This window comes from Sorex araneus, chromosome 6 (assembly GCF_027595985.1).
Source record: "Sorex araneus isolate mSorAra2 chromosome 6, mSorAra2.pri, whole genome shotgun sequence".
Classification (NCBI taxonomy): domain Eukaryota; kingdom Metazoa; phylum Chordata; class Mammalia; order Eulipotyphla; family Soricidae; genus Sorex; species Sorex araneus.
The window spans coordinates 105459383-105483175 of record NC_073307.1 but is presented as its reverse complement, the minus strand read 5'-3'; the positions used below and the strand labels follow the sequence as shown (position 1 = coordinate 105483175).

Below are 23793 nucleotides of genomic sequence, written 5' to 3'. Positions count from 1 at the left end.
CAGCAAATCGATGAGCAACAGAATTACAGTAATACAGTTACAGGTAGAAAGCAGTAGGTCTTAGAACTTACCTTGTAAAACTGATTCTGTATATCAAATCCCTTGAAAAGCAATTATTAAAAACAATTGTTGAACTGTTGATGTAAATCTCATATTATGCCTTTGTTGTAGGAAGTACTGCTCAGGGTTAAGTCGTTCAGCTCTGATCTGGGGACTAGGATTATGGGACCTGCACAGAAAAGCAGAAGTCAAAGAAATAACGAGAAGATAAAGCTTATTAGATAATAGTAGACATTTGAGAATTAGAATACAACCATTGTTTCTAAGTAAGGCAACTTACTAAAAGTAACACTACACAATCAAAAAGCCAGAATATGGGCATACTCCAGAGACAGTAGTGCCATTCTACACAGATTTCTAGTTATATAGGTTTATGAATACCGCAACTTAATAAGGGGTGAAATACTTTAGAGAAGAGGGAGGGCTTGGGGGTTCTGATTTCCCTGAGTCTAGGGCTACTCAGACTCATTTGTATCTGTCACTTTCTGAGGTTTGCCATGGCAAGTGTAAACCATAATAGCAGCAGCTGGTATTTATTTATTTATTTATTCATTTTTGCTCTTGGGGTTGCACCCGGCGATGCACAGGGGATACTGCTGGCTTTGCACTCAGGAGTCACTCCTGGCGGTGCTCAGGGGACCATACGGGATGCTGGGATTCAAACCTGCGTGCAAGGCCAACGCCCTACCTGCTGTGCTATCTCTCCAGCCACTTGGTATTTTTTTTTTAAATCATAAAATGTATTACAACTATATAATGAAGTTAGAAATAATTCTAGAGAAAGAATAAAAGGGAATGTGCCTGCCACAGAGGGAGGGAGGGGAAGGGAAATTGGGCGGTGGTGGTAGAGGGATACTGAGAACACTGGTGGCAGAGAATGGGCACTGGTGTAGGGATGGGTACTCGATTATTGTATGACTGAAATATAAGCACTAAAGCTTGTAAGTCTATAACTGGACCTCACGGTAATTCATCAAAAACTTAAAAAGTAAAAAGAAAGAATTCTAGCTCACCTGTATTGCAAGAAGTGTTATGTCAGTCGGACGTGCTGTGGTAGGACACGGGAGAGGAATGTAGAAGCACAAGGGCCACTGCTTGCTCAGGCTGAGTGGCCCAGGGCAGCTTCTGCAGTCTCCTTTTATCATAAACACCTTTAAGAAATTCAACAGAGCAGAAAGAATCAAAATAAGGAAACATGGAGGTTTAGGAAGAGCATGCATCAAAGTATACATTGTTTTGCCATGTTTACCACACAATTTCCAGGGAGAAAAACATGGTCCAGGGAGTAGGCTCCATAAATCAGGAGCTCCTCTGTACCTGAGGTCTGTGATGAACAGGAAGGTTGTTTTCTTCTGCTGCCAGGAGTTAATGTATGACCTTTGCACAAACGTTGGAGAGAAATTAATACTCCCAGAGGATCACACGACTCGCTCAGAGCTCTGCGACCAAGAGCAGACCAGTTCAGCCTCCTTTTATTTGCTGGCTTATTATAATCACGTCCAATGAAATTCAACAGTGTGGGAAGAATTACCAATGAAATTCAACAGTTTAGGAAGAATATGTAAATTAACAGTCAGTTAGAAAACATAGTCAGTTACAGAAGAAAACATGGTCAGTTAGAAAACATAGTTACAGAAAGGGAAAAGATAGTCAGTTACAGAAACGGAAAACATAGTCAGTTACAGAAAGAAAAACATAGTTCATGTCCTCCTCACACCTGGGGTCTGAGATACATAGGAGAGAATGTTTACATCTAAAAGCTTAGCTAGGTCTGAGATATGTGAGAAGGGGAAGCTGCTGCTTTGTGCTGCAGGAATTTGCTGGCCAGTTTTGCCTTTTCCATATCAATCAGACTCTGAAACTTAGGTTCGCCCACTTAGTGCAATGTGGAGTCCTAGTTCTGCTTCTTGCTTGCAGGGCAGTGGTCCAAGGACTCAGCTTCATGATTTGGTTGGGGACCAACTTATGACCAAGGCAGATGTAGGAGGGCATGTTAACTTACCTTTCCAGATCAGTCAGACTCATAAGCTTCAGCTTGCCCACTTATTTCAAAATGGGGTCCTCAATGGAACAGGGTTGAATATCCTTAATACACACCCTCAAATGTATGATCACCTAATCTTTGATAAGGGAATAAGAAAGGTGAAGTGGAGCAAGGAAAGCCTCTTTAAATGGTGCTGGCAAAACTGGACAGCTACGTGTAAAAAAATGGGCTCAGATCTCTACCTAACACTATGTACAAAAATCAGATCAAAATGGATTAAAGACCTCAACTTCAGACCAGAGTCTGTAACATACATTGAAGACAAAGTTGGCAAAACTCTCCATGACATTGGAGCTAAAAGTATCTTCAAAGATGACACACCACTGGCCAAGCAAGTGGAAACTGAGGTTAACAAATGGGACTATCTTACTGTCTTAAACTAAGAAGCTTCTGCAACCTCTAAAGAAACAGTGACCAAAATACAAAGACAATCAACAGAATGGGAAAAGATACTTACCCAATACCCATCTGATAAGGGGTTGATATCATGGATATACAAAGGCACTAGTTGAACTCTACAAAAAGAAGACATCCAACCCCATCAGAAAATGGGGTGATGAAATGAACAGAAATTTTCTCAAAGAAGATATCCGAGTGGCTAAAAGGCACATGAAAAAATGCTCTTCATCACTAATCATCAGGGAGATGCAGATTAAAACAACAATGAGATATCGTCTTACACGACAAAGACTGACCCACATCTAAAAGAACAAAAGCAACCCGTGTCGGTTCGGATGTGGGGAGAAAGGGACTCTCCTTCACTGCTGGTGGAAATGCCAACTGGTTTAGCCCTTTGGGAAAACAGTATGGACAATTCTCAAAAAATTAGAAATTGAGCTCACATTTGACTCAGCTATACCACTTTTGGGAATATATCCAGGAGAGGCAAAAGAGTATAGTAGAAATGACATCCGCACTTGTGTGTTCATTGCTGCACTGTTTACAATAGCCAAAATCTGGAAAAAAAACGAATGCCCAAGAACAGATGACTGGTTAAAGAAACTTTGGTACATCTATACAGTGGAATACTATGCAGCTGTTAGAAAAGATGAAGTAATGAAATTTGCATATAACTGGATCAACATGAAATTATCATGTTAAGTGAAGTGAGTCAGAAAGAGAGGGAGAAACATAGAAAGATTGCACTCATCTGTGGAACATAAAGTAATAGAATGTGAGACTAACACCCAAGAATAGTAGAGATAAAAACCAGGAAATTAACTCTATGGCTTGGAAGCCGGCCTCACATGCCTGGGGAAAAGGCAGCTCAGATAGAGAAGGGAACACCAAGTAAAGGGTATTTGGAGGAGCAGCTAGGGTTGAGAGATGCGAACCAAATGTAGAATATAGATCGAACACAATGGCCACTCAATGCCTCTAGTGCAAACTACAACACCCAAAAGGAAAAAGAGAACAAAAGGGAATGCCCTGACACAGAGGCGGGGTAGGATGGGGGGGAGAAGGGATACTGGGAAAACTGGCGGTGCAGAATGGGCACTGGTGGAGGGATGGGTATTCTATCATTGTATGACTGAAACACAAGCACAAAGTTTGGGGCTGGAGTGATAGCACAGTGGGTAGGGCTTTTGCCTTGCACGCGGCCCACCCAGGTTCGATTTTCAGCATCCCATATGGTCCCCTGAGCACTGCCAGGAGTAATTCTTGAGTGCAGAGCCAGGAGTGTGACCCAAAAAGAAAACAAACAAAGTTTGTAAATCTGTAACTACCCTATGGTGATTCACTAATAATTATTATTTTTTTTTAAATAGAGTCCTGGTTCTGCTTCCTGCTTGCAGGGCAACATCTAAGCATTCTTCATGGTCTGGTCGGACACCAACACAACTCTGTAATTTATTCACACAATATTCTAATCAGGTAAGTCTTCATACTGCCATTTCTGAGGAGAAATTGATTTCAATTAAAGTTCTTTAGTAAGGGCCAGTAAAATGCAACATCACTATAATAATGAAATTCTGATTTTAAAAGCTAGGTTCTCAATTGTCACTTTTTACCCTCTATAATCATATCACCAAGGGTGAAACAATTTAACGGCTCCTGCTTCATTAATCACTGTATCACTGTCATTCCCTTGTTGGATTTTCTGGAACGGGTGCCAGTACTATCTCCATTCGTCCTAGCCCTGAGATTTTAGCTGCCTTTCTTTACTCGTCCTTCGCAATGGTGCCACATTGTAAGCTCTTTCAGGGTCAGGGGAATGAGACTCATCATTGCTACTGTTTTTGGCATATCGAATACACCACAGGGAGCTTGCCAGGCTCTGCTGTGCGGGCAGGATACTCTTAGTAGCTCTTTTAAGTATTCTCTCTTAACCATTTAATATAAATTTCATCATCATGCAATATTTTTTTAAAGAAATATTTTATTGAACCACCGTGAAAAAAAGAAAAAAAAATACAAAGCTTTCAGGTTTAAGTCACAGTCAAATATTGATTAAACCACCATCTCTTCACCAGTGCACCCGTTCCACCACCAAGAACCCCAATACACCCTCCTCCCACCCCACCCCCCATCTAAGTAGCTAATGATATTACCATTATTCTCTATATACCTTGAGTACATTCCATATTTCCATACAGAACTCACTATTATTGATTGGAAATTTTCCCCAACAATCAGGCCTGCTGAATAGGCATCATCTAATAATTTCTCTTCATTGCTAAGAGTGAAGACTTTGAATCCGCGCGGCCGCGATGCGATTTTGGGTTTCTAATATTTTAGCTCAGTTCACAGTCAAAATGGATGGCTGCAAGAATCCGCTCTAGTGCCAAAATGGGTTAGGAGACCTCAGGATCACAGTCTATAGGCGCAGAGGGTCTGCTTCTCGTGCCGCGGCTCCGGTTCATCTCTGGGTGGAAGGCGCGCCGGGAACGGCCCCCCACCCCACCACCACCTACAGGCTACGTCACTAAAGAAAGTCCTACCTCCTGGTTGAGGGGTCTTAGAGGGTGGCTCTTACCACGTGGTTGCTACCGCCGCCGCCATTTTCGCTCAGAAAAATGGGGTGGAGAGGGAAAAAAATCCCTCCCCGGGCTGCACGAGGTTGTAGCTCAGTTCACAGTCAAAATGCAATCATGCAATATTTTTTAAGTTTATCTAGGATTAAGAATTCTCTCTCCCTCTCTCTGCTTTAATGTGATGCAGGTTATATGCAGTTGCTGTATAATTTATAGCTCCCACATTTCTAAGAAAAATGTTATTTTTATGTGTTATATTTACTATGATGAGTAAGTCTATTCCTCATTTTGTTTTTTTCCAAATCCAGGGTGTTGAGGGCAAGTCCTGGCTCTGTAACTTGGCTCAAGATCCTGTGGTCCCAGGATCCTGACTTCAAGAAGTCCCAAACCTGGACTTCTTGCATTCAAGACATACACTTTTGCTCATTGAATTACATCTATGTCCCTGTCTTGATTTTTATTCAGTTTAGTTTAATTCAGTTTAGTCAGTTTAGGGACCATAACTAACTGGCAGTGCTCAGGGCTTACTTTTCTGGTTCCGTGCTCAGGAATCACTCTTGGCAGTGCTTTCAACAGTTGGGACTCTAAGTAGAGGATTTCAAACGGGAGTGGGCTGCGTGCAAGGCACCATCCTGGTTTTTAAACCATTTTAAAAGGGAGGAAGGAAGCTTGAGCTGGAACATATATTGAATTTGTAAGAGTTTTACCAAAAAAAAGTCTTTATGCAAAAAGGCAGTCCCTTTTAAGAATGTTATTATTATTATTTTTGGCTTTTTGGGTCACACCTGGTGATACTCAGGGGTTACTCCTGGCTTTGCACTCAGGAATTACTTCTGGCGGTGCTCTGGGGACCATATGGGATGCTGAGAATCGAACCTGGGTCGGCCGCGTGCAAGGCAAACGCCCTACCCGCTGTACTATCACTCCAGCCCCTAAGAATGTTATCCTAAGAATTAAAGATAACTAATAGACTTTATAAAGATATATATAAAGAATAGCTGTCCCAGGGTCAGGGAGATTATGGTGCTACAGCTGCTTTATGTTGAGTGACATTTAATATGTATAACAATATGAAGACTTTAAGTACAGTTTTAAATGCCAATTTGAATTTTAATAAAAAGACATTCAGGATATACTTGTCATACATACCTTATGAAAATGGAGACAAAATCGAAGTTTGAACTCAAACAATAGACATACCATATCTTGTTTATATGATTCTTTCTTTGACTCTCTAAAGTAAGTGACATATTCTGGGCAACTAAGAGATATTCACTAAAATACTCCATAGTAGATGGCAGGAAGTGGTGGATGACCATGGACTGTCCTAGAGAACATAGTCCTTCAGGGTTTCATCTTATCTCTTCAAATCAGTGATAAAATAGATGATGGAAGCCAACATTGCTCTGTCTTCAGGAGTAATTTGGTGTCTTTTTTCACAATTACTGTAGCATTGTCGTCCTGTTGTTCAACAATTTGCTTGAGCAGGCACCAGTAACGTCTCCCTTGTGAGACTTGTTGTTACTGTTTTTGGCATATTGAATATGCCACGGGGAGCTTGCCAGGTGGGATACCCTCGGTAGCTTCCTGGGCTCTCCGAGAGGGATGGGGGAATTGAACCTGGGTGTGCTGCATGCAATGCAAACACCCTACCCGCTGTGCTATCACTCAAGTCCTTACAAAATAGAGTAAATATCTAAGAAACACACCTCCTACTAACTCAATTCCAAAGAACATTCCAAGGAGAAGTAAATCCTAAACTGAGGGAAAAGAAAGGTGGAGGGAGCAGATTACACACGGGCAAAAATTCCAAGATATAACTGAACGTATAAACTGTTGAAAGGGATCAGAACCTACTGACTTGAATTTCCAGCAACTTCTTACCCCAGTAGCCTCAGTCACATGCACGCTCGTTCTGAAATGATAAAAAATTTGCTGATGTTGACTCGAAGTAAATGACTAATGTGAGGTCGATAAAGAACTTCTTATGTGCCATGACAGGCTGCACTTCAGCAAAAGAGGAAGTAGGCCTAAGTTTCTGTTTCCCCTTCCTGCTCCCCCCCAAAGAATTCCCTGAGGGCTGTCCTTGGCCGAAGCTGGAAAAGGCCCCAGATGCCTCTAGCCAGTCCTATATACAGAGATATGAGTAGGGTATCTCTGGACACAGCAGGTTGGCATGACCAATTAGCTCACAGACTTGTGACTGCTTCTCCGAAATTCTTGGGAAAACTGCCAAACATTGCTTATGTAACAATATGCCATACAATGTTCTCTGCAACTTGGGTCGGGGTCTTTGTCAAGACTCCATTGTATCGGATGAGACTTGGACCCTAGCTCCAGCTAGCAATAAAGAGTGCCTTGCATCTGCATCCTCACGTCTGGTCTGGTCGATGTGCGAGTGAAATTCCCTTCCTGGGACATAACACTACACGAAGAGCAGATAGCTTCTTCTCTAGCATTGATGCAGGGTTTGGAAGTACAGTGAGGCTCTGAACTGGTAGGTAAGAGACTGAAACAGATACCAAACCACTCTCCTCAGATGTAACCACTCTTCTTCCATGGTGCTCCTTCTTCACAGCACTCTTCCTTTCTCTCCTTATTCTGAACTGATACCAGCACCCAAATTTAATCCTGGCCACAACAGGCCAAGTGGTGCACACACTTGCCTGGGCTCTCATCACCGTAAGCATATGTGATTGTATTCCGGTCATATTTGGAACACAGAGCACACTCTTTGTTTTCTTCGAAACAGATCTCAGTTTCTATTCCCAGATCTCTTTTATAAAAAGACAAGAAGGTCTGACCCAACACGCATCACCTTATGTCTCACCAATATCTGATCCCTCTTCACTGAGGATCCTGCAGAAGAAAATGGAGTCCAGATTCTAGAGCCAGAAGAAATGTATTTGTACCTTTTCACTTAGCTTCTGAATGACCTTCGGAGGGTGTGTGTGTGTGTGTGTGTGTGAGAGAGAGAGAGAGAGAGAGAGAGAGAGAGAGAGAGAGAGAGAGAGAGAGAGAGAGAGAGAGAGAGAGAGAGAGAAAGAGTGTTTACGTTTAGAGTCAGGTAGGACACAGATTAGGGCATTTTTGCCTTGCAGAGATCAAACCTACTTCGATCTCTGGGGCCACATAGGATCACCAGGAAAGGTCCTTGAGCACAGAGTATTGGACACAGAGAGAGACAGAAGCAACTCCATCTTGCTCCACATCTTGTTTTTCTTTTTAAAACATCTTGCTTTTCTTTAAACCCTGTTCTTTCCCCTCCTTGGTCATCTGGGAGCAAAGGACACTTGGGCTGATAACTGGACCTTGGTTCTCAGAATTCTGCTTCTCCCTCCACGCCCCCCCCCACCCCCCTGCTGGGGAAGAATGTCTGAGCTGAAAACTTGGCCTTGGACAGTATCTATAGAAACCACCCAGACGGGAGCAGGGGAGGGAGGAACAATCCCCAGAATGGCCTGGAAAACAGAATAAGATGAACTGTCTGTAACTGTTTATTGTGTTGTGTGAAATAATGCTGAAATTTGCATTTTTACTTATGTTTTTCTTTGAACCTGTAAGCATGGACTGTGACCCACGCATTGAGTATAAAACTTGCAGCTTTTCCCTTTGTCAGGGTCTTGCTTTGACCTGTGTGCCTGAGAGCTTGACCCCAGCCAGCTGTCTTGAATAAACTTTCCTTGTGTTTTGCATTCCTGGCTGGACTCTTTGTGTGGTTTGGAGAGGGGAGATTATCATCCTCAGACCATAACAAGAGTCAGGAAACACAGCACTGCTGGTTTGCCCTCTACTTGATGCCCCCAAATACATTTATCAATCTGAAAATGAAATAGTTAACACTGCCATCGATATCTCCTGGAAATAATGTAAAATTTGAAGAAATACTACATAGGAAAAGCTTTGGTCACATTGAATGCATAGATGTAAGATGTATGAATGTCACTGCATCATACTGAATCCCTGAAAGGGCTGAATAGTAGTTGTGAGGCCGAGAAAGAACCTCCTATGTGCCATGACAGGCTGCACTTCAGCAAAACGAGCAGTAGCTGGAGTTTCTACTTCCCCTTCCTCCTCCCCAAAGAATTCCCTGAGGCTGTCCTTGGCTGATGCTGAAAATTCCCTGGCCGCCTCTAGACAGTTCTATGATAAGTAGGATATCTAAGAGCAGAGCAGGTGGGCATGACCGATTAGCTCACAGACTTGCAACTGCTTCGTCAGAATTCTTGGGAAAACTGCCAACTCTGCTATGTAACCACATTAGATACAATGTTCCCTGGAACTTGGGTCAGGGTCTTTGTCAGACCTTAGCTCGAGCTAGCAATAGAGAGCCTTGCAATAAAGAGTGCCTTGCAATTGCATTCTCGCAGCAGGTTTGGTCACTGTGGGAGTTCAACTCCCATTCTGCGACATCACAGTGAGATTGACTGCAGATCCTGACTGTGGTATATCTGTTTGGAAAGCATGTAAGCCTATGGATAAGTCTCCACACCAATGATAAGGCCCACAAGTCATACTTCAGATTCAGGTTCATAGGGAACAAATTATGAGCATTTGGCAAAGAAGTGATGGCCCCTGTACAAAAAATAAAATTTCAGGTGTTTTTAAGAAACTTGATGTGGTCAGGTAGGTTGGCAACTTTAGACACAAGTACTACACGATTCCCTGTGAGTCTCTAAAGAGTGCAGAAAGGAAAAGATTGGCACCAAGGTCACTGTAAGGAACTCTATGACTTAGGTCTGTACAGGGTTATCTAAAAAAATACCTTGTGAAATGATGTGGTCTCCACCATTATCATAGCAAAGTAAATATAAAGGAGTTTCTCCTACAAACCACGTTAGGGTTCAACAAACCCCACCATGTAATAAAATAAGCGTCTATAAAAAATGGAAACCAAAGTACTGACAAAGGAAAAGTTAGATGAATAAATAAAAATGTAAAAAATAGTGAACTCCCTTGTCACTATTATTCTTACTTGTTGCAAGAAGTGATACGTCGGTTGGTCCAAAGAGCAGAGGCAAGATGCTCAAGAGGAATGCAAAAGCACCAAGGGCCAAGGCTCAGAGAACCAGAGCAGCTTTTGCAGCCTCCTCTTATATGCTCTCCTAATCACCTCTAAGAGATACAACAGAGCAGAAAGAATCAAAACAAGGAACCGTGGAAGTATAGGATGAGCACTATCAAAGTACACATTGTTTTGCCATGTTTATGATTACAAACTCCGGGAGGAAAACATGGTCCATCACTTTAGGCTCTTAGGTCAGGACCTCCTCACACCTGGGGTCTGTGATAAACAGGATGGGAGAATGTTTTCATTTAAAGGTTAAGGTCTGAGATATATGGGAGGGGAGGACTGCTTCTTTGTATTGCCAGAACTTAATGTATGACCAGGCTGGCGTCCCAAGCTTCAGCTTGCCCACTTAGTTCAAAGTGGGGATCCTGGTTCTGCTTCCTGCTTGCAGGGCAGCGTCCACGGACTCGTCCTCATGATCTCTTGGACACCAACACTTACTGGCTCTAATTCTGTAAAACTTCAGTGACCGTGTTCTTACCATGACATCTAACCTTCTTTTAGAAAATTCTCATCTATGAGCAATTTAGAAAAATATTGCATAAAAATTGCCCCGACTTGGCCTGGCATGGTGGAGTATGGTGCATGCTTTGCATGCAGCCAACTGGGTTTGATCCCCCCAAACCATACGAGCCCCCACCCTATGCTTTTTGAGCCCCACCAGGAGTAGTTTGTGAGGACAGAGCCAGTAGACCCTGAGCATGCTGGGTGTAGTCCCAAAACAACAGCTCCCCTTTGGTAATCTAGTTATATAGTCAGGTTCAGGAACTGCATTTGTTCAGTACTGTCTGTCCCCTTGCCTTATTTATTATCTAGACATGAACAAGATCTACTATTTGTCTTTCTCCTTCTGTTTTACTTTGCTTAGTGCACAACCCCTCTATTTTCATCCATGTTGTTACAAAAAAAGCAAAAATTCTTCTTTCCTGACAACTGACTGGAATTTCAGTGTACACAAATGACTCTCTTATCTACTGATCCTGTACTTGGTTTGTTTCCATATTCTACCTAAACAGTGCTGCAATTTACACAGATATGGCCATATCTTTATTTATTTATGCTTCTTTGGGGGTCACACCCAGTGATAATCTGGGGTTGCTCCTGGCTCTGCACTCAGGAACTACTCTTGGGAGTACTCAGGGGACAATATGGGATGCAAGGGATCAAAACTGGGTTAGCCACGTAAAATCAAACACCCTACCTGCTGGCTGTACTATGGCTCTGGCCCCACTTTTTTAGTCCTTAGGTACAGATCTAAATAAATTACTATTTCAAGAAACTGATCTATTTTTAATACCTGGAAGTCCTTCATATGTTTTTTTTTTTTTGGCCTATAAGGCATTTATTATTTTCTTTTTTTATTCATTTATTTATTTATTGAATCACTGTGAGATACAGTGTTTGAGATTCAGCCATACAATGATCAAACATCCACTCCTCCACTAATGCACATTTTCTACCACCAATGTTCCCAGGCTTCCCCTCTCCTCATCCCAGGTCCTCACCTTGCCTCTATGACAGACAATTTTCCCAATACTCTCTCTTTCATTTGGGGCATAATGTTTTGCTTGAATTCTCCCACCACCATTCAAGCCCACCTGCCAGGGGCAGTCACTAGGTCACATATCTTCCACTGCTCATTTTGACTATCAGAAGAGCTTGTGCAGCCACTAAAGCTGCAGCATACTTCTGGAATTCTAGATTTTTTTTTTTATTTTTTAAATTTATTTATTTTTATTTAGAGAATCACCGTGAGGGTACAGTTACAGATTTATACACTTTTGTGCTTATACTTCCCTCATACAAAGTTTGGGAACCCATCCCTTCACCAGTGCCCATTCTCCACCACCCGTAAACCCAGTGTCCCTCCCACCCTCCCAAATCCCATCTCCCCCCCAGCCCAGCCTGCCACTGTGGCAAGGCATTCCCTTCTGTTTTCTCTCTCTAATTAGCTGTTGTGGTTTGCAATAAAGGTGTTGAGTGGCTGCTGTGCTCAGTCTCTAGCCCTCATTCAGCCCGCAACTCCCTTCCCCCACATGGCCTTCGACTACAATGTAGTTGGTGATCGCTTCTCTGAGTTGACCTTTCCCCGGAACGTGAGGCCAGCCTCGAAGCCATGGAGTCAACCTCCTGGTACTTATTTCTACAGTTCTTGGGTGTTAGTCTCCCACTCTGTTATTCTATATACCATAGATGAGTGCAATCTTTCTATGTCTGTCTCTCTCTTTCTGACTCATTTCACTCAGCATGAAACTTTTCATGCCCATCCACTTGACTACAAAATTCTTGACCTCCTTTTTTCTAACAGCTGCATAGTATTCCATTGTATAGATGTACCAAAGTTTCCTCAACCAGTCATCCGTTCTGGGGCATTCGGGTTTTTTCCAGATTCTGGCTATTGTAAACAGTGCTGCGATGAACATACATGTGCAGATGTTGTTTCGATTGTACTTTTTTGCCTCTCTGGGATATATTCCCAGCAGTGGTATTGCTGGGTCAAATGGGAATTCAATATCTAATTTTTTGAGAGTCGTCCAAATTGTTTTCCAGAAGGGCTGAACCAGTCGGCATTCCCACCAGCAGTGAAGAAGGGTCCCTTTCTCCCCACATCCTCTCCAACAGCGGTTGCTTTTGTTCTTTTGGATGTGTGCTAGTCTCTGTGGTGTGAGGTGGTATCTCAAAGTTGTTTTGATCTGCATCTCTCTGATGATTAGTGATGCAGAGCACTTTTTCATGTGCCTTTTGGCCATTCGTATTTCTTCCTTGGTAAAGTTTCTGTTCATTTCTTCGCCCCATTTTTTGATGGGGTTGGATGTTTTCTTCTTGTAGAGTTCAACCAGTGCTTTATATACCATTGATATCAACCCCTTATCTGATGGGTATTGTGTAAATATCCTTTCCCATTCTGTGGATAGTCTTTGGATTCTGGTCACTGTATCTCTTGCGGTGCAGAAGCTTTTTAGTTTAATGTAGTCCCATTTGTTGATCTCTGTTTTTACTAGATTGCTTAGTTCCGTGTCACCTTTGAAGATACCTTTATCTTCAATATCGTGGAGGGTTTCGCCGACCTTGTCTTCAATGTACCTTATGGTTTGTGGTCTAATGTTGAGGTCTTTAATCCATTTTGATCTGACTTTTGTGCATGGTGTCAGGTCAAGGTCTAAACCCATTTTTTTGCATGTGGTTGTCCAGTTGTGCCAGCACCATTTGTTAAAGAGGCTTTCCTTGCTCCACTTCACATCTCTTGCTCCCTTATCAAAGATTAGATGGTCATACATTTGGGGTTGTGTGTAGGGATATTCCACCCTGTTCCATTGGTCTACGGCTCTGCCTTTGTTCCAGTACCATGCTGTTTTAATTGTTACTGCTTTGTAGTAAAGTTTGAGGTTGGGGATGGTGATGCCACCCATCATCTTTTTCCCAAGAATTGTTTTAGCTATCCTTGGACGTTTGTTATTCCATATGAATTTTAGGATTGCTTGATCCATTTCTTTGAAGAATGTCATGGGTATACTTATAGGGATCGCATTGAATCTGTATAATGCTTTAGGGAGTATTGCCATTTTGACAACATTGATTCTCCCTATCCACGAGCAGGGTATATGTTTCCATTTCCCCATGTCCTCTTTGATTTCATGGAGTAGCGTTATGTAGTTTTCTTTGTAAAGGTCTTTTACTTCCTTGGTTAAGCTGATTCCGAGGTACCTGATTTTGTGGGGCACGATTGTGAATGGGATTGCTTTTTTCATGTCCCTTTCCTCTGCCTCATTGTTTGCATATATCCTTCATATGTTTTGCAGAGACTGAACGAACTAATATCCCCACCAGCATTGATCAATGGTTTCTTTCATACTGTCTACACTTTATAATAAAGTGGCTGCTTTATTTTTTATTTTTTAAAAGTGGCTGCTTTAATAAAAGCCATTTTCACAAGTGTAAGACAATCTATTGTTATAGCTCAGATTTTCATTTTCTGATAATGAACATATTTTTCAAGTACCTTTTGGTCATGAAAATGTTTAATTTGACGAAATATCAATTCAGCACTTCTCCCCACATTTTGATAAAATTGTTTGCTTTTATATTGTAGAATTGCTAGGTCCTTACATATAAATCTTTTCATTTTAATAATGGCTTCTTTTGTTCTGCTAAAGGTATCTGAATATAATCCCACTCATTTGTCTTTCTTTTCCTTTCTAATGTTTCAATCCCTCAAACCATCATTGAAGTTGTTAATGTAATGGAATATTGCCAATGTCTTAATTATATTTTATGGCTTTAAGTCTGACCTTCAATTCTGTAAGGAATTTTGAGTTATTGTTTGTGCATGGTATACCCAATTTTCCCCCTTTTCGTGTGACTATCTAGTTTCCCCACTGCTGCTTATTGAAGATTTTTCTTTCTCCATTTTATACTCTTGGTTTTTGGTCATAAATTGTCTGCATATGGTGAGAACTTAATTCTTTAAAAATATTTTTTTTGGGGGGTGGGGGCTGGAGCGATAGCACAGCAGGTAGGGCGTTTGCCTTGTATGTGGCCAACCCGGGTTCAATTTCCAGCATCCCATATGGTCCCCTGAGCACCACCAGAGGTAATTCCTGAGTGCAGAGCCAGGAGTGACCCTTGTGCATCTCCGGGTCTGACTCAAAATTTTTTTTTGTGGGGGCACACCCTGCCAAGACAAGGGATTACAATAGTTCCGCATTCAGGGATCACTCCTGGTGGTGCATGGGAGACCATATGGACTCAGGCTGGATGCATGCAAGGTAATCTCCCTATCTACTATGTTATCCCTTTGGCCCTCTGGTTTCTTAATTTGATTATATTGAGATGTATATCTGCTTTAATCTAATACTATACTTTTTTTTTTTTTTTTTTTGCTTTTTGGGTCACACCCAGTGATGCACAGGAATTACTCCTGGCTCTGCACTCAGGAATTACTCCTGTTAGTGCTCAGGGGACCATATGGGATGCTGGGACTCGAACCCAGGTCGGCTGCATACAAGGCAAATGCCCTACCTGCTGTGCTATTGCTCCAGCCCACTATACTGTTTTTAATATATAGCTTTGTAGGACAGTTTGAAGTGAGGGAGCATAATGCCTTCATCCTTGTAGAAAATAATTAACTGAACTGTGCTCATATGAAGAACCTATAAGGATGCAATTTCTATTGCAAATGGGGTCTAATTCTTGCGCTTAGACTAGGATCAGGGCCTGGAGTTCAATAGAAGATTCATGTAGCAGAGAGGTTGGTTTATATGACAAAGACCAGATGCTGTGTAATTATAAAGGTAAGATTTCTCTGGTAGGGTGTTTCTGGAAATAATATAAATCTTGGTAACATTTCTTTTTTTTTTTTTAATTCTCTGACAATTGAAACAAGCAGAATTGAATTGTTGGGCTCAACTATTAAACCTTCTGGCCTAATTAGTCAAGGATCTCTCAATGTGTCCCCCAGGATCCTTGAGCACTGCTTGGGCTTTCCTCAACTCCCAAAAAGAAAACACAGAATAGGAAAAGCTGTCAAATGGAAGTACATAAGCCACAGGTATTACTTAAAATTTTCTAGATTCCACACCAATGAAATAAAACAAAACAGGCGAAAGTAGGTGTGCATTTTGTTTTATCAAATATATCCAAATATCATTGCTCTATACAATATAAGTTATTAATAAAAAATTTTATATTAGTTTTGAGCTAACTTTTCAAAATCTTAGTGCATGTTACATGTAATAACATTAACTCAGACTGGTCACATCTGAAATTCTCAGTAGGCACTGGTGGCTCTTGGCTAGGACACTCGCTCTAGCTCTAGTCAACTTGATAGTCACTTCCACCCTTACATCTACTTTGCAATTCCTTTTACAACAGGCTTCAAAAGCATATAGCATTCTCTTCCCAAATCACAGCAACTGATTTACTATCTGCTCATATTTTTACTATAAAGAAAAGGAAGTGTAAAAAGCTAAAAAATCTTTCTCTTCCTGATAGTGCAATACATAAATCTTATTTTCTCTTTATATTTTCCTTCACTTCTGGGAGAAAAGTCTTAATTGGATTTATATTTTCTCTTTCTCTCTTTTTTCTTCAATAGTTTGGGAAAATTCTTTTGTTTTCTAAATCTTCCAATTATGTTTCATATATTTTGAAAATTCCCATACATTTTAATGTTAAGTTAGAATCTTCTGTAATTTGATCCAAAAATAACTAACATTTTTAGCATTCAGTCTGATATATTTACTTTACAAATAATATTGAAATTCCTTTACCCATGTTTGCATTTTATAAAAAACCAATAAAGATGCTGCAAGAATGCAAAATTACAGGTCAATTTCTTTTACAAGGATAGATGAAAACAAAACTGAACAGAGTACTAGCAAAAACAAATACAGTATTGAACATATAGTGACAGTAGTATATTTCAGGAATGTTTGCTAGATTTAAGAACGCAAGTCAAGAAAAACAAATTAGGACATTCCAATAACACCAAAAAATGACATGATTATCTCATTATCATAAAGATGACCTGTTGGGGCTGGAGCTATAACACAGTGGGTAGGGTGTTTGCCTTGCACGCAGCCCACCCGGGTTCGATTCACAGCATCCCATATGGTCCCCTGAGCACCACCAGGCATGATTCCTGAGTGCAGAGCCAGGAGTAACACATTGCTGGATGTAACTCAAAAAATAAAAAAAATAAAAAATAAAAAAAGATGACCTGTTAAAATTCAACTTCACATGACAAAACTTATAGCAAATTAAAGATGGAATCTTTCCACACTTGATTCCATATCACATCAAAAATAATCTCCATTAAGTATCATCCTTAACAACAAATGTTATTTTATTCTCCCCATCTTAAGACGTGCAATTCGCTTTTTTCACTGTCAGCACTACTATATCCTAGCACTGAAAAAATGAAAAGAACATTGAAAAATAAGTCAGAAGGGAGACACAGAGGTTAAACTGAGTGTCTGCTGAAAGTGGAGAAAACAGATGTTTAAGGGCCTGGACGACGCAGGGTCATTGGGACCACACAGTTACAAGGATTAAAATACGGATAAAGGGAGGAAGGAAAGTAATATTTAGAGAAGGTATAGATGGGGAAGCCATGGTTTGTAATGTTGTAAAAGGAGACAGTGCCGGCTTCATAGTCCAAGAACACACCCACACGGCGTGGGGGCACAGTCATGGAGAGAAGCAGGGATGTCGAGGAGTCCTCATAGGCGCGGTATTCGTGCTCGTGATGTAGCCCAATCACCCAGAATCCACTCTGAGGTTGATATCTAGAGTAAGCATTCCGACTGTGTGCAAACTGATTGAAAGAGACTGTAGATTCCACTGAATGACTGCAGACCCCCAGGATCCAGTCTGTCTTCTTGGTGACATCTACCTCCCAGTAATGTTTTCCTGAGGAGAAGTGCTGCGTGCCCAAGACACTGCAGTCATAATACTCTTCCAGAGAAGACCCAGACAGCTCACCACCTATGTACCTCACCTGCCTCCGGTTTTTAGCCAGCACAAGATTTAAAGTAGCCGTGTGTGGATTCAGAGTCACGTCCACTGTAGTGAAAGGAACAACATCAGCGGATGAGGACTGGTAACAGAATCACAGTAAGTGGGTGACAGGAAACTATGACGGGAGGATGACTAGAGGGATAAATACCCCACTGCATGCAGGTAGGCTTGGGGAGGAATATGTGACAGAGGACAACAGATCAACTCAAACAGGCCATGGTTTCTACTTACCCCAGTAGCTCTGGACATCTGTCAACTCTGCAGTGATAAAAAGTCAAGTTAACACTGTTGTGGAGAAGCAACTATTTTATTTTACTTAAAAAAATTTCTCTTATCACAGTGAGCTAAGGTTACAAAGCTTTCAGTCTGAGTTTCAGTCATACAATGATGGAACACCCATCCCTCCACCAGTGTACATTTTCCACCACAATGTCCCCAGTCTCCCTCCCCCTGCCTCTATGACAGACAATTTCCCACTTACTCTCTCTCTTTACTTATGGGCATTATGGTTTGCAATACAGATACTGAGAGGCCATCATATTTGGTCCTTTATCTACTTTCAGTACACATCTCCCATCCTAAGCAATCCCTCCAACCATCATTGACTTGGTGGTCCCATCCCTATCCCAGCTGCCGTCTCCCCCAGCTCATAAGGCAGGCTTCCAACCATGGCACAATCTTACTGACCCTTGTCTAGACTGTCCTTGAATATCTATACTGTCCTTGGATGTTAGACTCATATTATGTTATTTTATATTCCATAAATTAGTGTAGTCATTTTATGTCTGTCCGTCTCTTTCTGACTCATTTCAACTTAACATGATACTCTCCATGTCCATCCACTTAGAAGCCACTATTTTAGATTGTTGCTATACTCTCTCTCTCTCTCCCCTTACTTGATCGAATGTTGTAGCAGGGAACACTGATTCTTTAAGTGGGGAACACACAATTCCCCACTAAAACTACAACCTCTTTAGTACATTATGTAAGTCCTAACTATCAAATATACTACTGCACCTTCTTATCTATTTAATTCTCACATAAACACGTCAATTATCATACATACAACCTTTGTCCTCTGAATCATCTCACCTCTAAACACTCGCAAAACCTTTTTCAGATCCGGCGCTCGAAATCCACTCTTCAGCTTCGTGGGGAGAGTTTCTGGTTTCTTCAGGGTCCACAACTCACTCCTATAAGATGAAAAAATCTTACACTACTGACCTCTAACAACAGGCTCTCACCCCTGTCCTGCCTCTTGGTGAATTTCAACATTCTTTGTTTAAAGAAAATGAGCATAATTTTGCAAATGGACTCATTAGTTGCTTACCATCTTTGTAAATTTTAATGAAAGTTAATCTAAAAGGCTCATTAAAATTTTTTTGTGTTGCTTTTTCTTGCAAAGAACAATAATAATAGTTTCTTCCTTTCCATCATGGAGACTACAGAAAAGAGAATACATATCTCGGGCAGAGAAGTGGATAACCCTTTAGTCTCAAAAGAATTACTATTTGCAGTTTGTGATTTCCCATGATTCAAATTCTTTGACAGAATTCACAAACTCTCATCTGAAGAACCCCAACGTTCTCCTAATGAATAAATTAAGACAACATAGTTTTAAATATCCTGTCTTGTTTTTTATTTCTCCCCCCTTTCTCACTGACTAGAAGACTTGAAAAAAAGGTCTAAACTGTAAGGATGTTTTTTCAATCCAAAGGAATCACCTCTGCTCTCCTTCACTTACCTTTTTGTGACATCACTCAAATCCTAGGGAAAAAAGAAAGAAGTTAAGTCAAGGAGTAATGGTCTTTGCCCTCCAATACAACTTCATCTATGTACCTCAGCCATCCCCACCATGTCATGAGCTGATGGCAATAAAGACGGGTCCTAGATGGAGGCCAGAGCAGTCATAAAAACCCAGAGTACTGACTGTCCTGGAATGCCATGTAGGGATCTTGGGAACAATTTAATTAATTCATTAATGTCTTTATTTTTACCACTGTGTGTGTGTGTATTTGTGCATGTACTGTATGGGTATATACTTATAAATGTACATTATGAGCCACAAATGCTTAAGCTATAATTTTTGTTCTTGAGGTGCTTAAATTGGATGCCAAGATACAAAAGCTTGAAATACAGCTGTTTCTTATTTCTTCTAGTCATTATTCTGCTTTTAATTTCAACTATTTTTGTTTAATTTCAAAAGATATATGCAGGGGCTAGAGTGATAGCACAGCGGGTAGGGCGTTTGCCTTGCTCATGGCCGACCCAGGTTCAATTCCCAGCATCCCATATGGTCTCCTGAGCATTGCTGGGAGTGATTCCTGAGAGCAGAGCCAGGAGTAACCCCTGAGCATCACTGGGTGTGATCCAAAAAGAAAAAAAAAACAAACATATGCATTGATGCTTTCCAATGTAGTACACAAGAGCTGTATACACAGCTCTCCTCCATAGTACCAAAAAATTTTTTGGGCCATCATATAGATATAATAATGAGACATTCTCTTAGCATATACATATATACATATATATATATATATGCATGCTACTAGATGCTTAAATATATATTTAAGTTTTAGGGCCACACTGGCAATACTCAGGGGTTACTCCTGGCTCTGCACTCAGGAATCACTACTGGAAGAGCTTCAGGGACCATATGAAATGGCAGCGATTGAACCCAGGTCTACAGCATGCAAAGCAAGTACCTTACCTGCTGTACTATGTCTCTGGTCCCAGCATTTATATTTTTAACCATCCCATGCTTTATGACCCCTGCACAATTTAAGAAAAAGAACTATAGAACAAGAACTTTTGCCCCTGAATCAGGAACTGTCAAAAAGTAAGGACTTTTCCTGTCATTCCGTAGACTGGACGTAGCTCCCTGAGTCTTACCTGCAGCAGTTCCATTGTGGACCCCTGACACCGACGCTCCAAATCAGAGACCAGCTGCTCCAGGGACTTGCTCTGCAGAACTAGATCCTGCTCAGCCTTTTCTATAATGCTCAGTCCCTTTCTCTCTTCATCCTCCAACTTTTTCAGCTGCCGCTGCTCCTCTCTGTCCAGAATGCTTCTCAGTTTCTTAAACTCTGTCTGAATCCTGAGTTTCTCAGGTCCGAGCTGATTCTTCAAAGGAAGAGAAAGAGAATGCTACGTTTTGCTTGTTTGTTTTTCAGTGCGTCTCCTGTCTCCCGGTGGAGAAGTCAGGTTTAACAAAACTTTCCAGATGAGTTTCCCCTGGGTCAATGGAGAATTAATCCTGCAGAACCAGTTCTTTTCTCTCATCTCATCTCCCTCCAGCCCTTCCCAGACCATTAATCTGCGTTTGCCTTATCTATTTAGGTTTCCTCCACAGGACTGAGATTATAGATTGAGGACTAGATTCCAGGCAGCCTCCAGGGCCTCTCAAGCCCTCTCAGGTCCTCTCTGCATCTTCTGATTTTAAGAATTGGTAGGAAATGAATTCCAAGTTTCAGAACTTGAAACTGTAGAACAAGGTCTAGAATAAGCAATTAGAGATGTGCCTTACTGTTATGGGATGGTGTATAATAGCTGAAAAACTCTTTGGCTATGTTTGTTTTCTCACTCTTAGTTTTTTCTCTTGCCCACAAGAAGACTCTTTATTAAATAGAGATCACCAAACTCTAGGCAAAGGAGAGTTATTTCAGCTAGATGTGGAGCAGATAGGACCAGGCTTCTTTTCCCTGGGCTGCCACGGCCTCTGCTGGTTCCTGTCCCACAACACCCTCCGGGAGAATCCTTTACCTTCCACGATGCTCTCTTTTCTCTGATAATAGCATTTAGTTTCTCTGCTTCCTGCTGTTCTTGCCTCAGCTTCTTCAGAGACTCCTGAAACTTCTCCTGGAAGAGATACATTAAGTCAAATAGGGTCAAGCAATAAATGGTCTCTTACGGATTGGATGGGATAGAGATTACGTTGCTCTCAGGAGAAGCCTGCAATAGCCTTAGATGGAAAATGTAGAAGGCCAAAGTGTATTTTCTAAAAAGAGGATGGAAACAGGCCCATTCTCTTTTTTTCCTAGAGAAGGAACATAACGCAGAGCAATTTACATGATTTACTCTCACTGCCAACACTTCCCCCACATTTCCTCTACCAGAACTTCATATTTGACCCCACTCACATCCTCTACTCAAAAGTCCAGGCAAACTAAAGTTCAGGCAGTCAGAAACATTAGCACTGTATCACTGTTGTCCCGTTGTTCATCCATTTGCACCAGTAACGAGCGGGAACCAGTAACGTCTCCATTGTGAGACTTGTTACAGTTTTTGGCACATAGAATATGGCATGGGTAGCTTGTCAGGCTCTGCTGTGCAGGCGGGATACTCTCGGTAGCTTCCCGGGCTCTCCAAGAGGGGCAGAGGAATTGAACCTGGGTCAGCCATGTGCAAAGCAAATGCCCTACCCGCTGTGTTATGGAACATCAAAAAAAAAAAAAAAAAAAGAAACAAAACTGGTATCTACTATTCTTGCCATAGGCACGTCTTTCCTTACCTTTTGTAGTGCCAGGGGTTGAACCCACAGCCTCACGTACATAAGGCAAGGGTTCTTCAGATCAGAGCATAGTTAGAAGCTCCTGCCAAGAGTCTGTTCTTCTCTGTTCTTCCCTGTTCTCCCCATCTATGGGTCTTACCTGATATTCCTGGGCAACCTCCTCCATGAGGAATGTTTGGTGACCACGGTGCTCTTGAGACCGCTCACAAAGCCAGCAAATAACCTTCCCATCCTCTTTACAGAACAGCTGGAGTTTTTCTCCATGGTTTGCACAGAGAGTCACCATGGGTTGCTTTCCTGAGCCCAGCACCACCTCTCTGAGTCTCTCAGCTATGTTGGCCAGATGCCGATTAGGGCGGAGGTTCGTGGGCTGGTAGCTGGTCTGGCACACAGGGCAGCTGCTCATCCCTTCTTGGCCAGTCCCTGATCCCTCGTGGTTTGCAGTGATGCAGGCTTGGCAAAAGCTGTGGCCACAGTCTATGCTCAGAGGTTCTGTCAGGAGCTCCAGGCAGATGGGGCAGGTCACCTCCTCCTGTATGTCCACCAACACTGTTGATGTCATCTCTGTCTCTCTCCTGGCTCCAGCCTGCTCAACCCTGATTTCTAAGGTGCTTCTTAATGATAGACTTTAAGGGAAAAAAAAAATGAAACAAGGGTCAGGGTAAGGAAAAAAGGAGTGACAATGGAGGTAATTATTTCAACATGAAATTTTTTTTTTTTTAGGGCAATCCCCATTCTGGGGGCACACCCATCTCTACCTGAGTTGTGTAATTCATTCATTTTCCCTTACAGGGTACTCTCAGCCTTCACCCTTCTGGAGCAGACGGTGGCCTCTTTCACTAGCTTTCTCCTTCCTCATATTTGCTAAAATTATTTCACTTTGCTAAGAAACAAAAACTTTTAAAAAGTACTCCAGCTTGTGAGATGGAAATTTCCACCCTTACTAGGCAACACTTAAAGCTTCTTTAAATCCTATTGGAAGGACAAATGGAGGCTCTTGTCTGCATCAGTGGTCTGTATGAACCACCATCAGTTTGTTTCTGAGACTACTACATACCCTGGGGGACTGGAATAGCACAGTAGTTAAGGTGCTTGCTTTGCACTCCACTGACCGTGGTTCTACCTGGGCACTTCATTTGGTCCTGGAGCTCACCAGGAGTGATCCCTGAATACAGTCAGGAATGATCCAACATCAGACAAACAAAATTCAACACCCCTCAAATTGCCTGCCAATAGCATTGGTTCCTTGAAGAAGTAAAGCCCAGAGAAAATGCTCCAGACAAAGAAAGCAATACTGTGTGGGGGACATAGCCCAGGGCACTGCTGTAGGACAAGGGGGCAAGAGTGAGACTCAGTGCTGGTACCCAGTGTTCTCTGCTGCTCTCCCAGGTCCTATACCTGATCATCAGCTTTTTCTTATTTAGCAAAAGCAACAAGAACAGTATTCATTAAAGGCCTATTAAGCACGACAGCACTGTCATCCCATTGTTCATTGATTTGCTTGAGTGGGAACCAGTAATGTCTCCATTGTGAGACTTGTTACTGTTTTTGGCATATCTAATACACCACGGGTAGCTTGCCAGGTTCTGCTATGCAGGCAGGATACTCTTGGTAG

The 23793-nt window shown here is 41.8% G+C and overlaps 1 protein-coding gene across 1 annotated transcript in view; it reads right to left on the bottom strand.

The window, feature by feature from the left end:
• Positions 1-22773, bottom strand: part of LOC101540441 (tripartite motif-containing protein 6) — a 51408-nt gene extending 28635 nt beyond the window's left edge. Inside the window, exons 1-6 of the mRNA XM_055143646.1 lie at positions 22318-22773; positions 21431-21526; positions 20561-20791; positions 19413-19435; positions 18761-18861; positions 17900-17926 (exon numbers count right to left, since the gene is read on the bottom strand). Coding sequence (XP_054999621.1) covers positions 17900-17926; positions 18761-18861; positions 19413-19435; positions 20561-20791; positions 21431-21526; positions 22318-22740 — 901 coding nt within the window. The 5' untranslated portion in view covers positions 22741-22773. The remainder of the gene's footprint in view (positions 1-17899; positions 17927-18760; positions 18862-19412; positions 19436-20560; positions 20792-21430; positions 21527-22317) is intronic.
• Positions 22774-23793: the final 1020 nt, after the last annotated feature.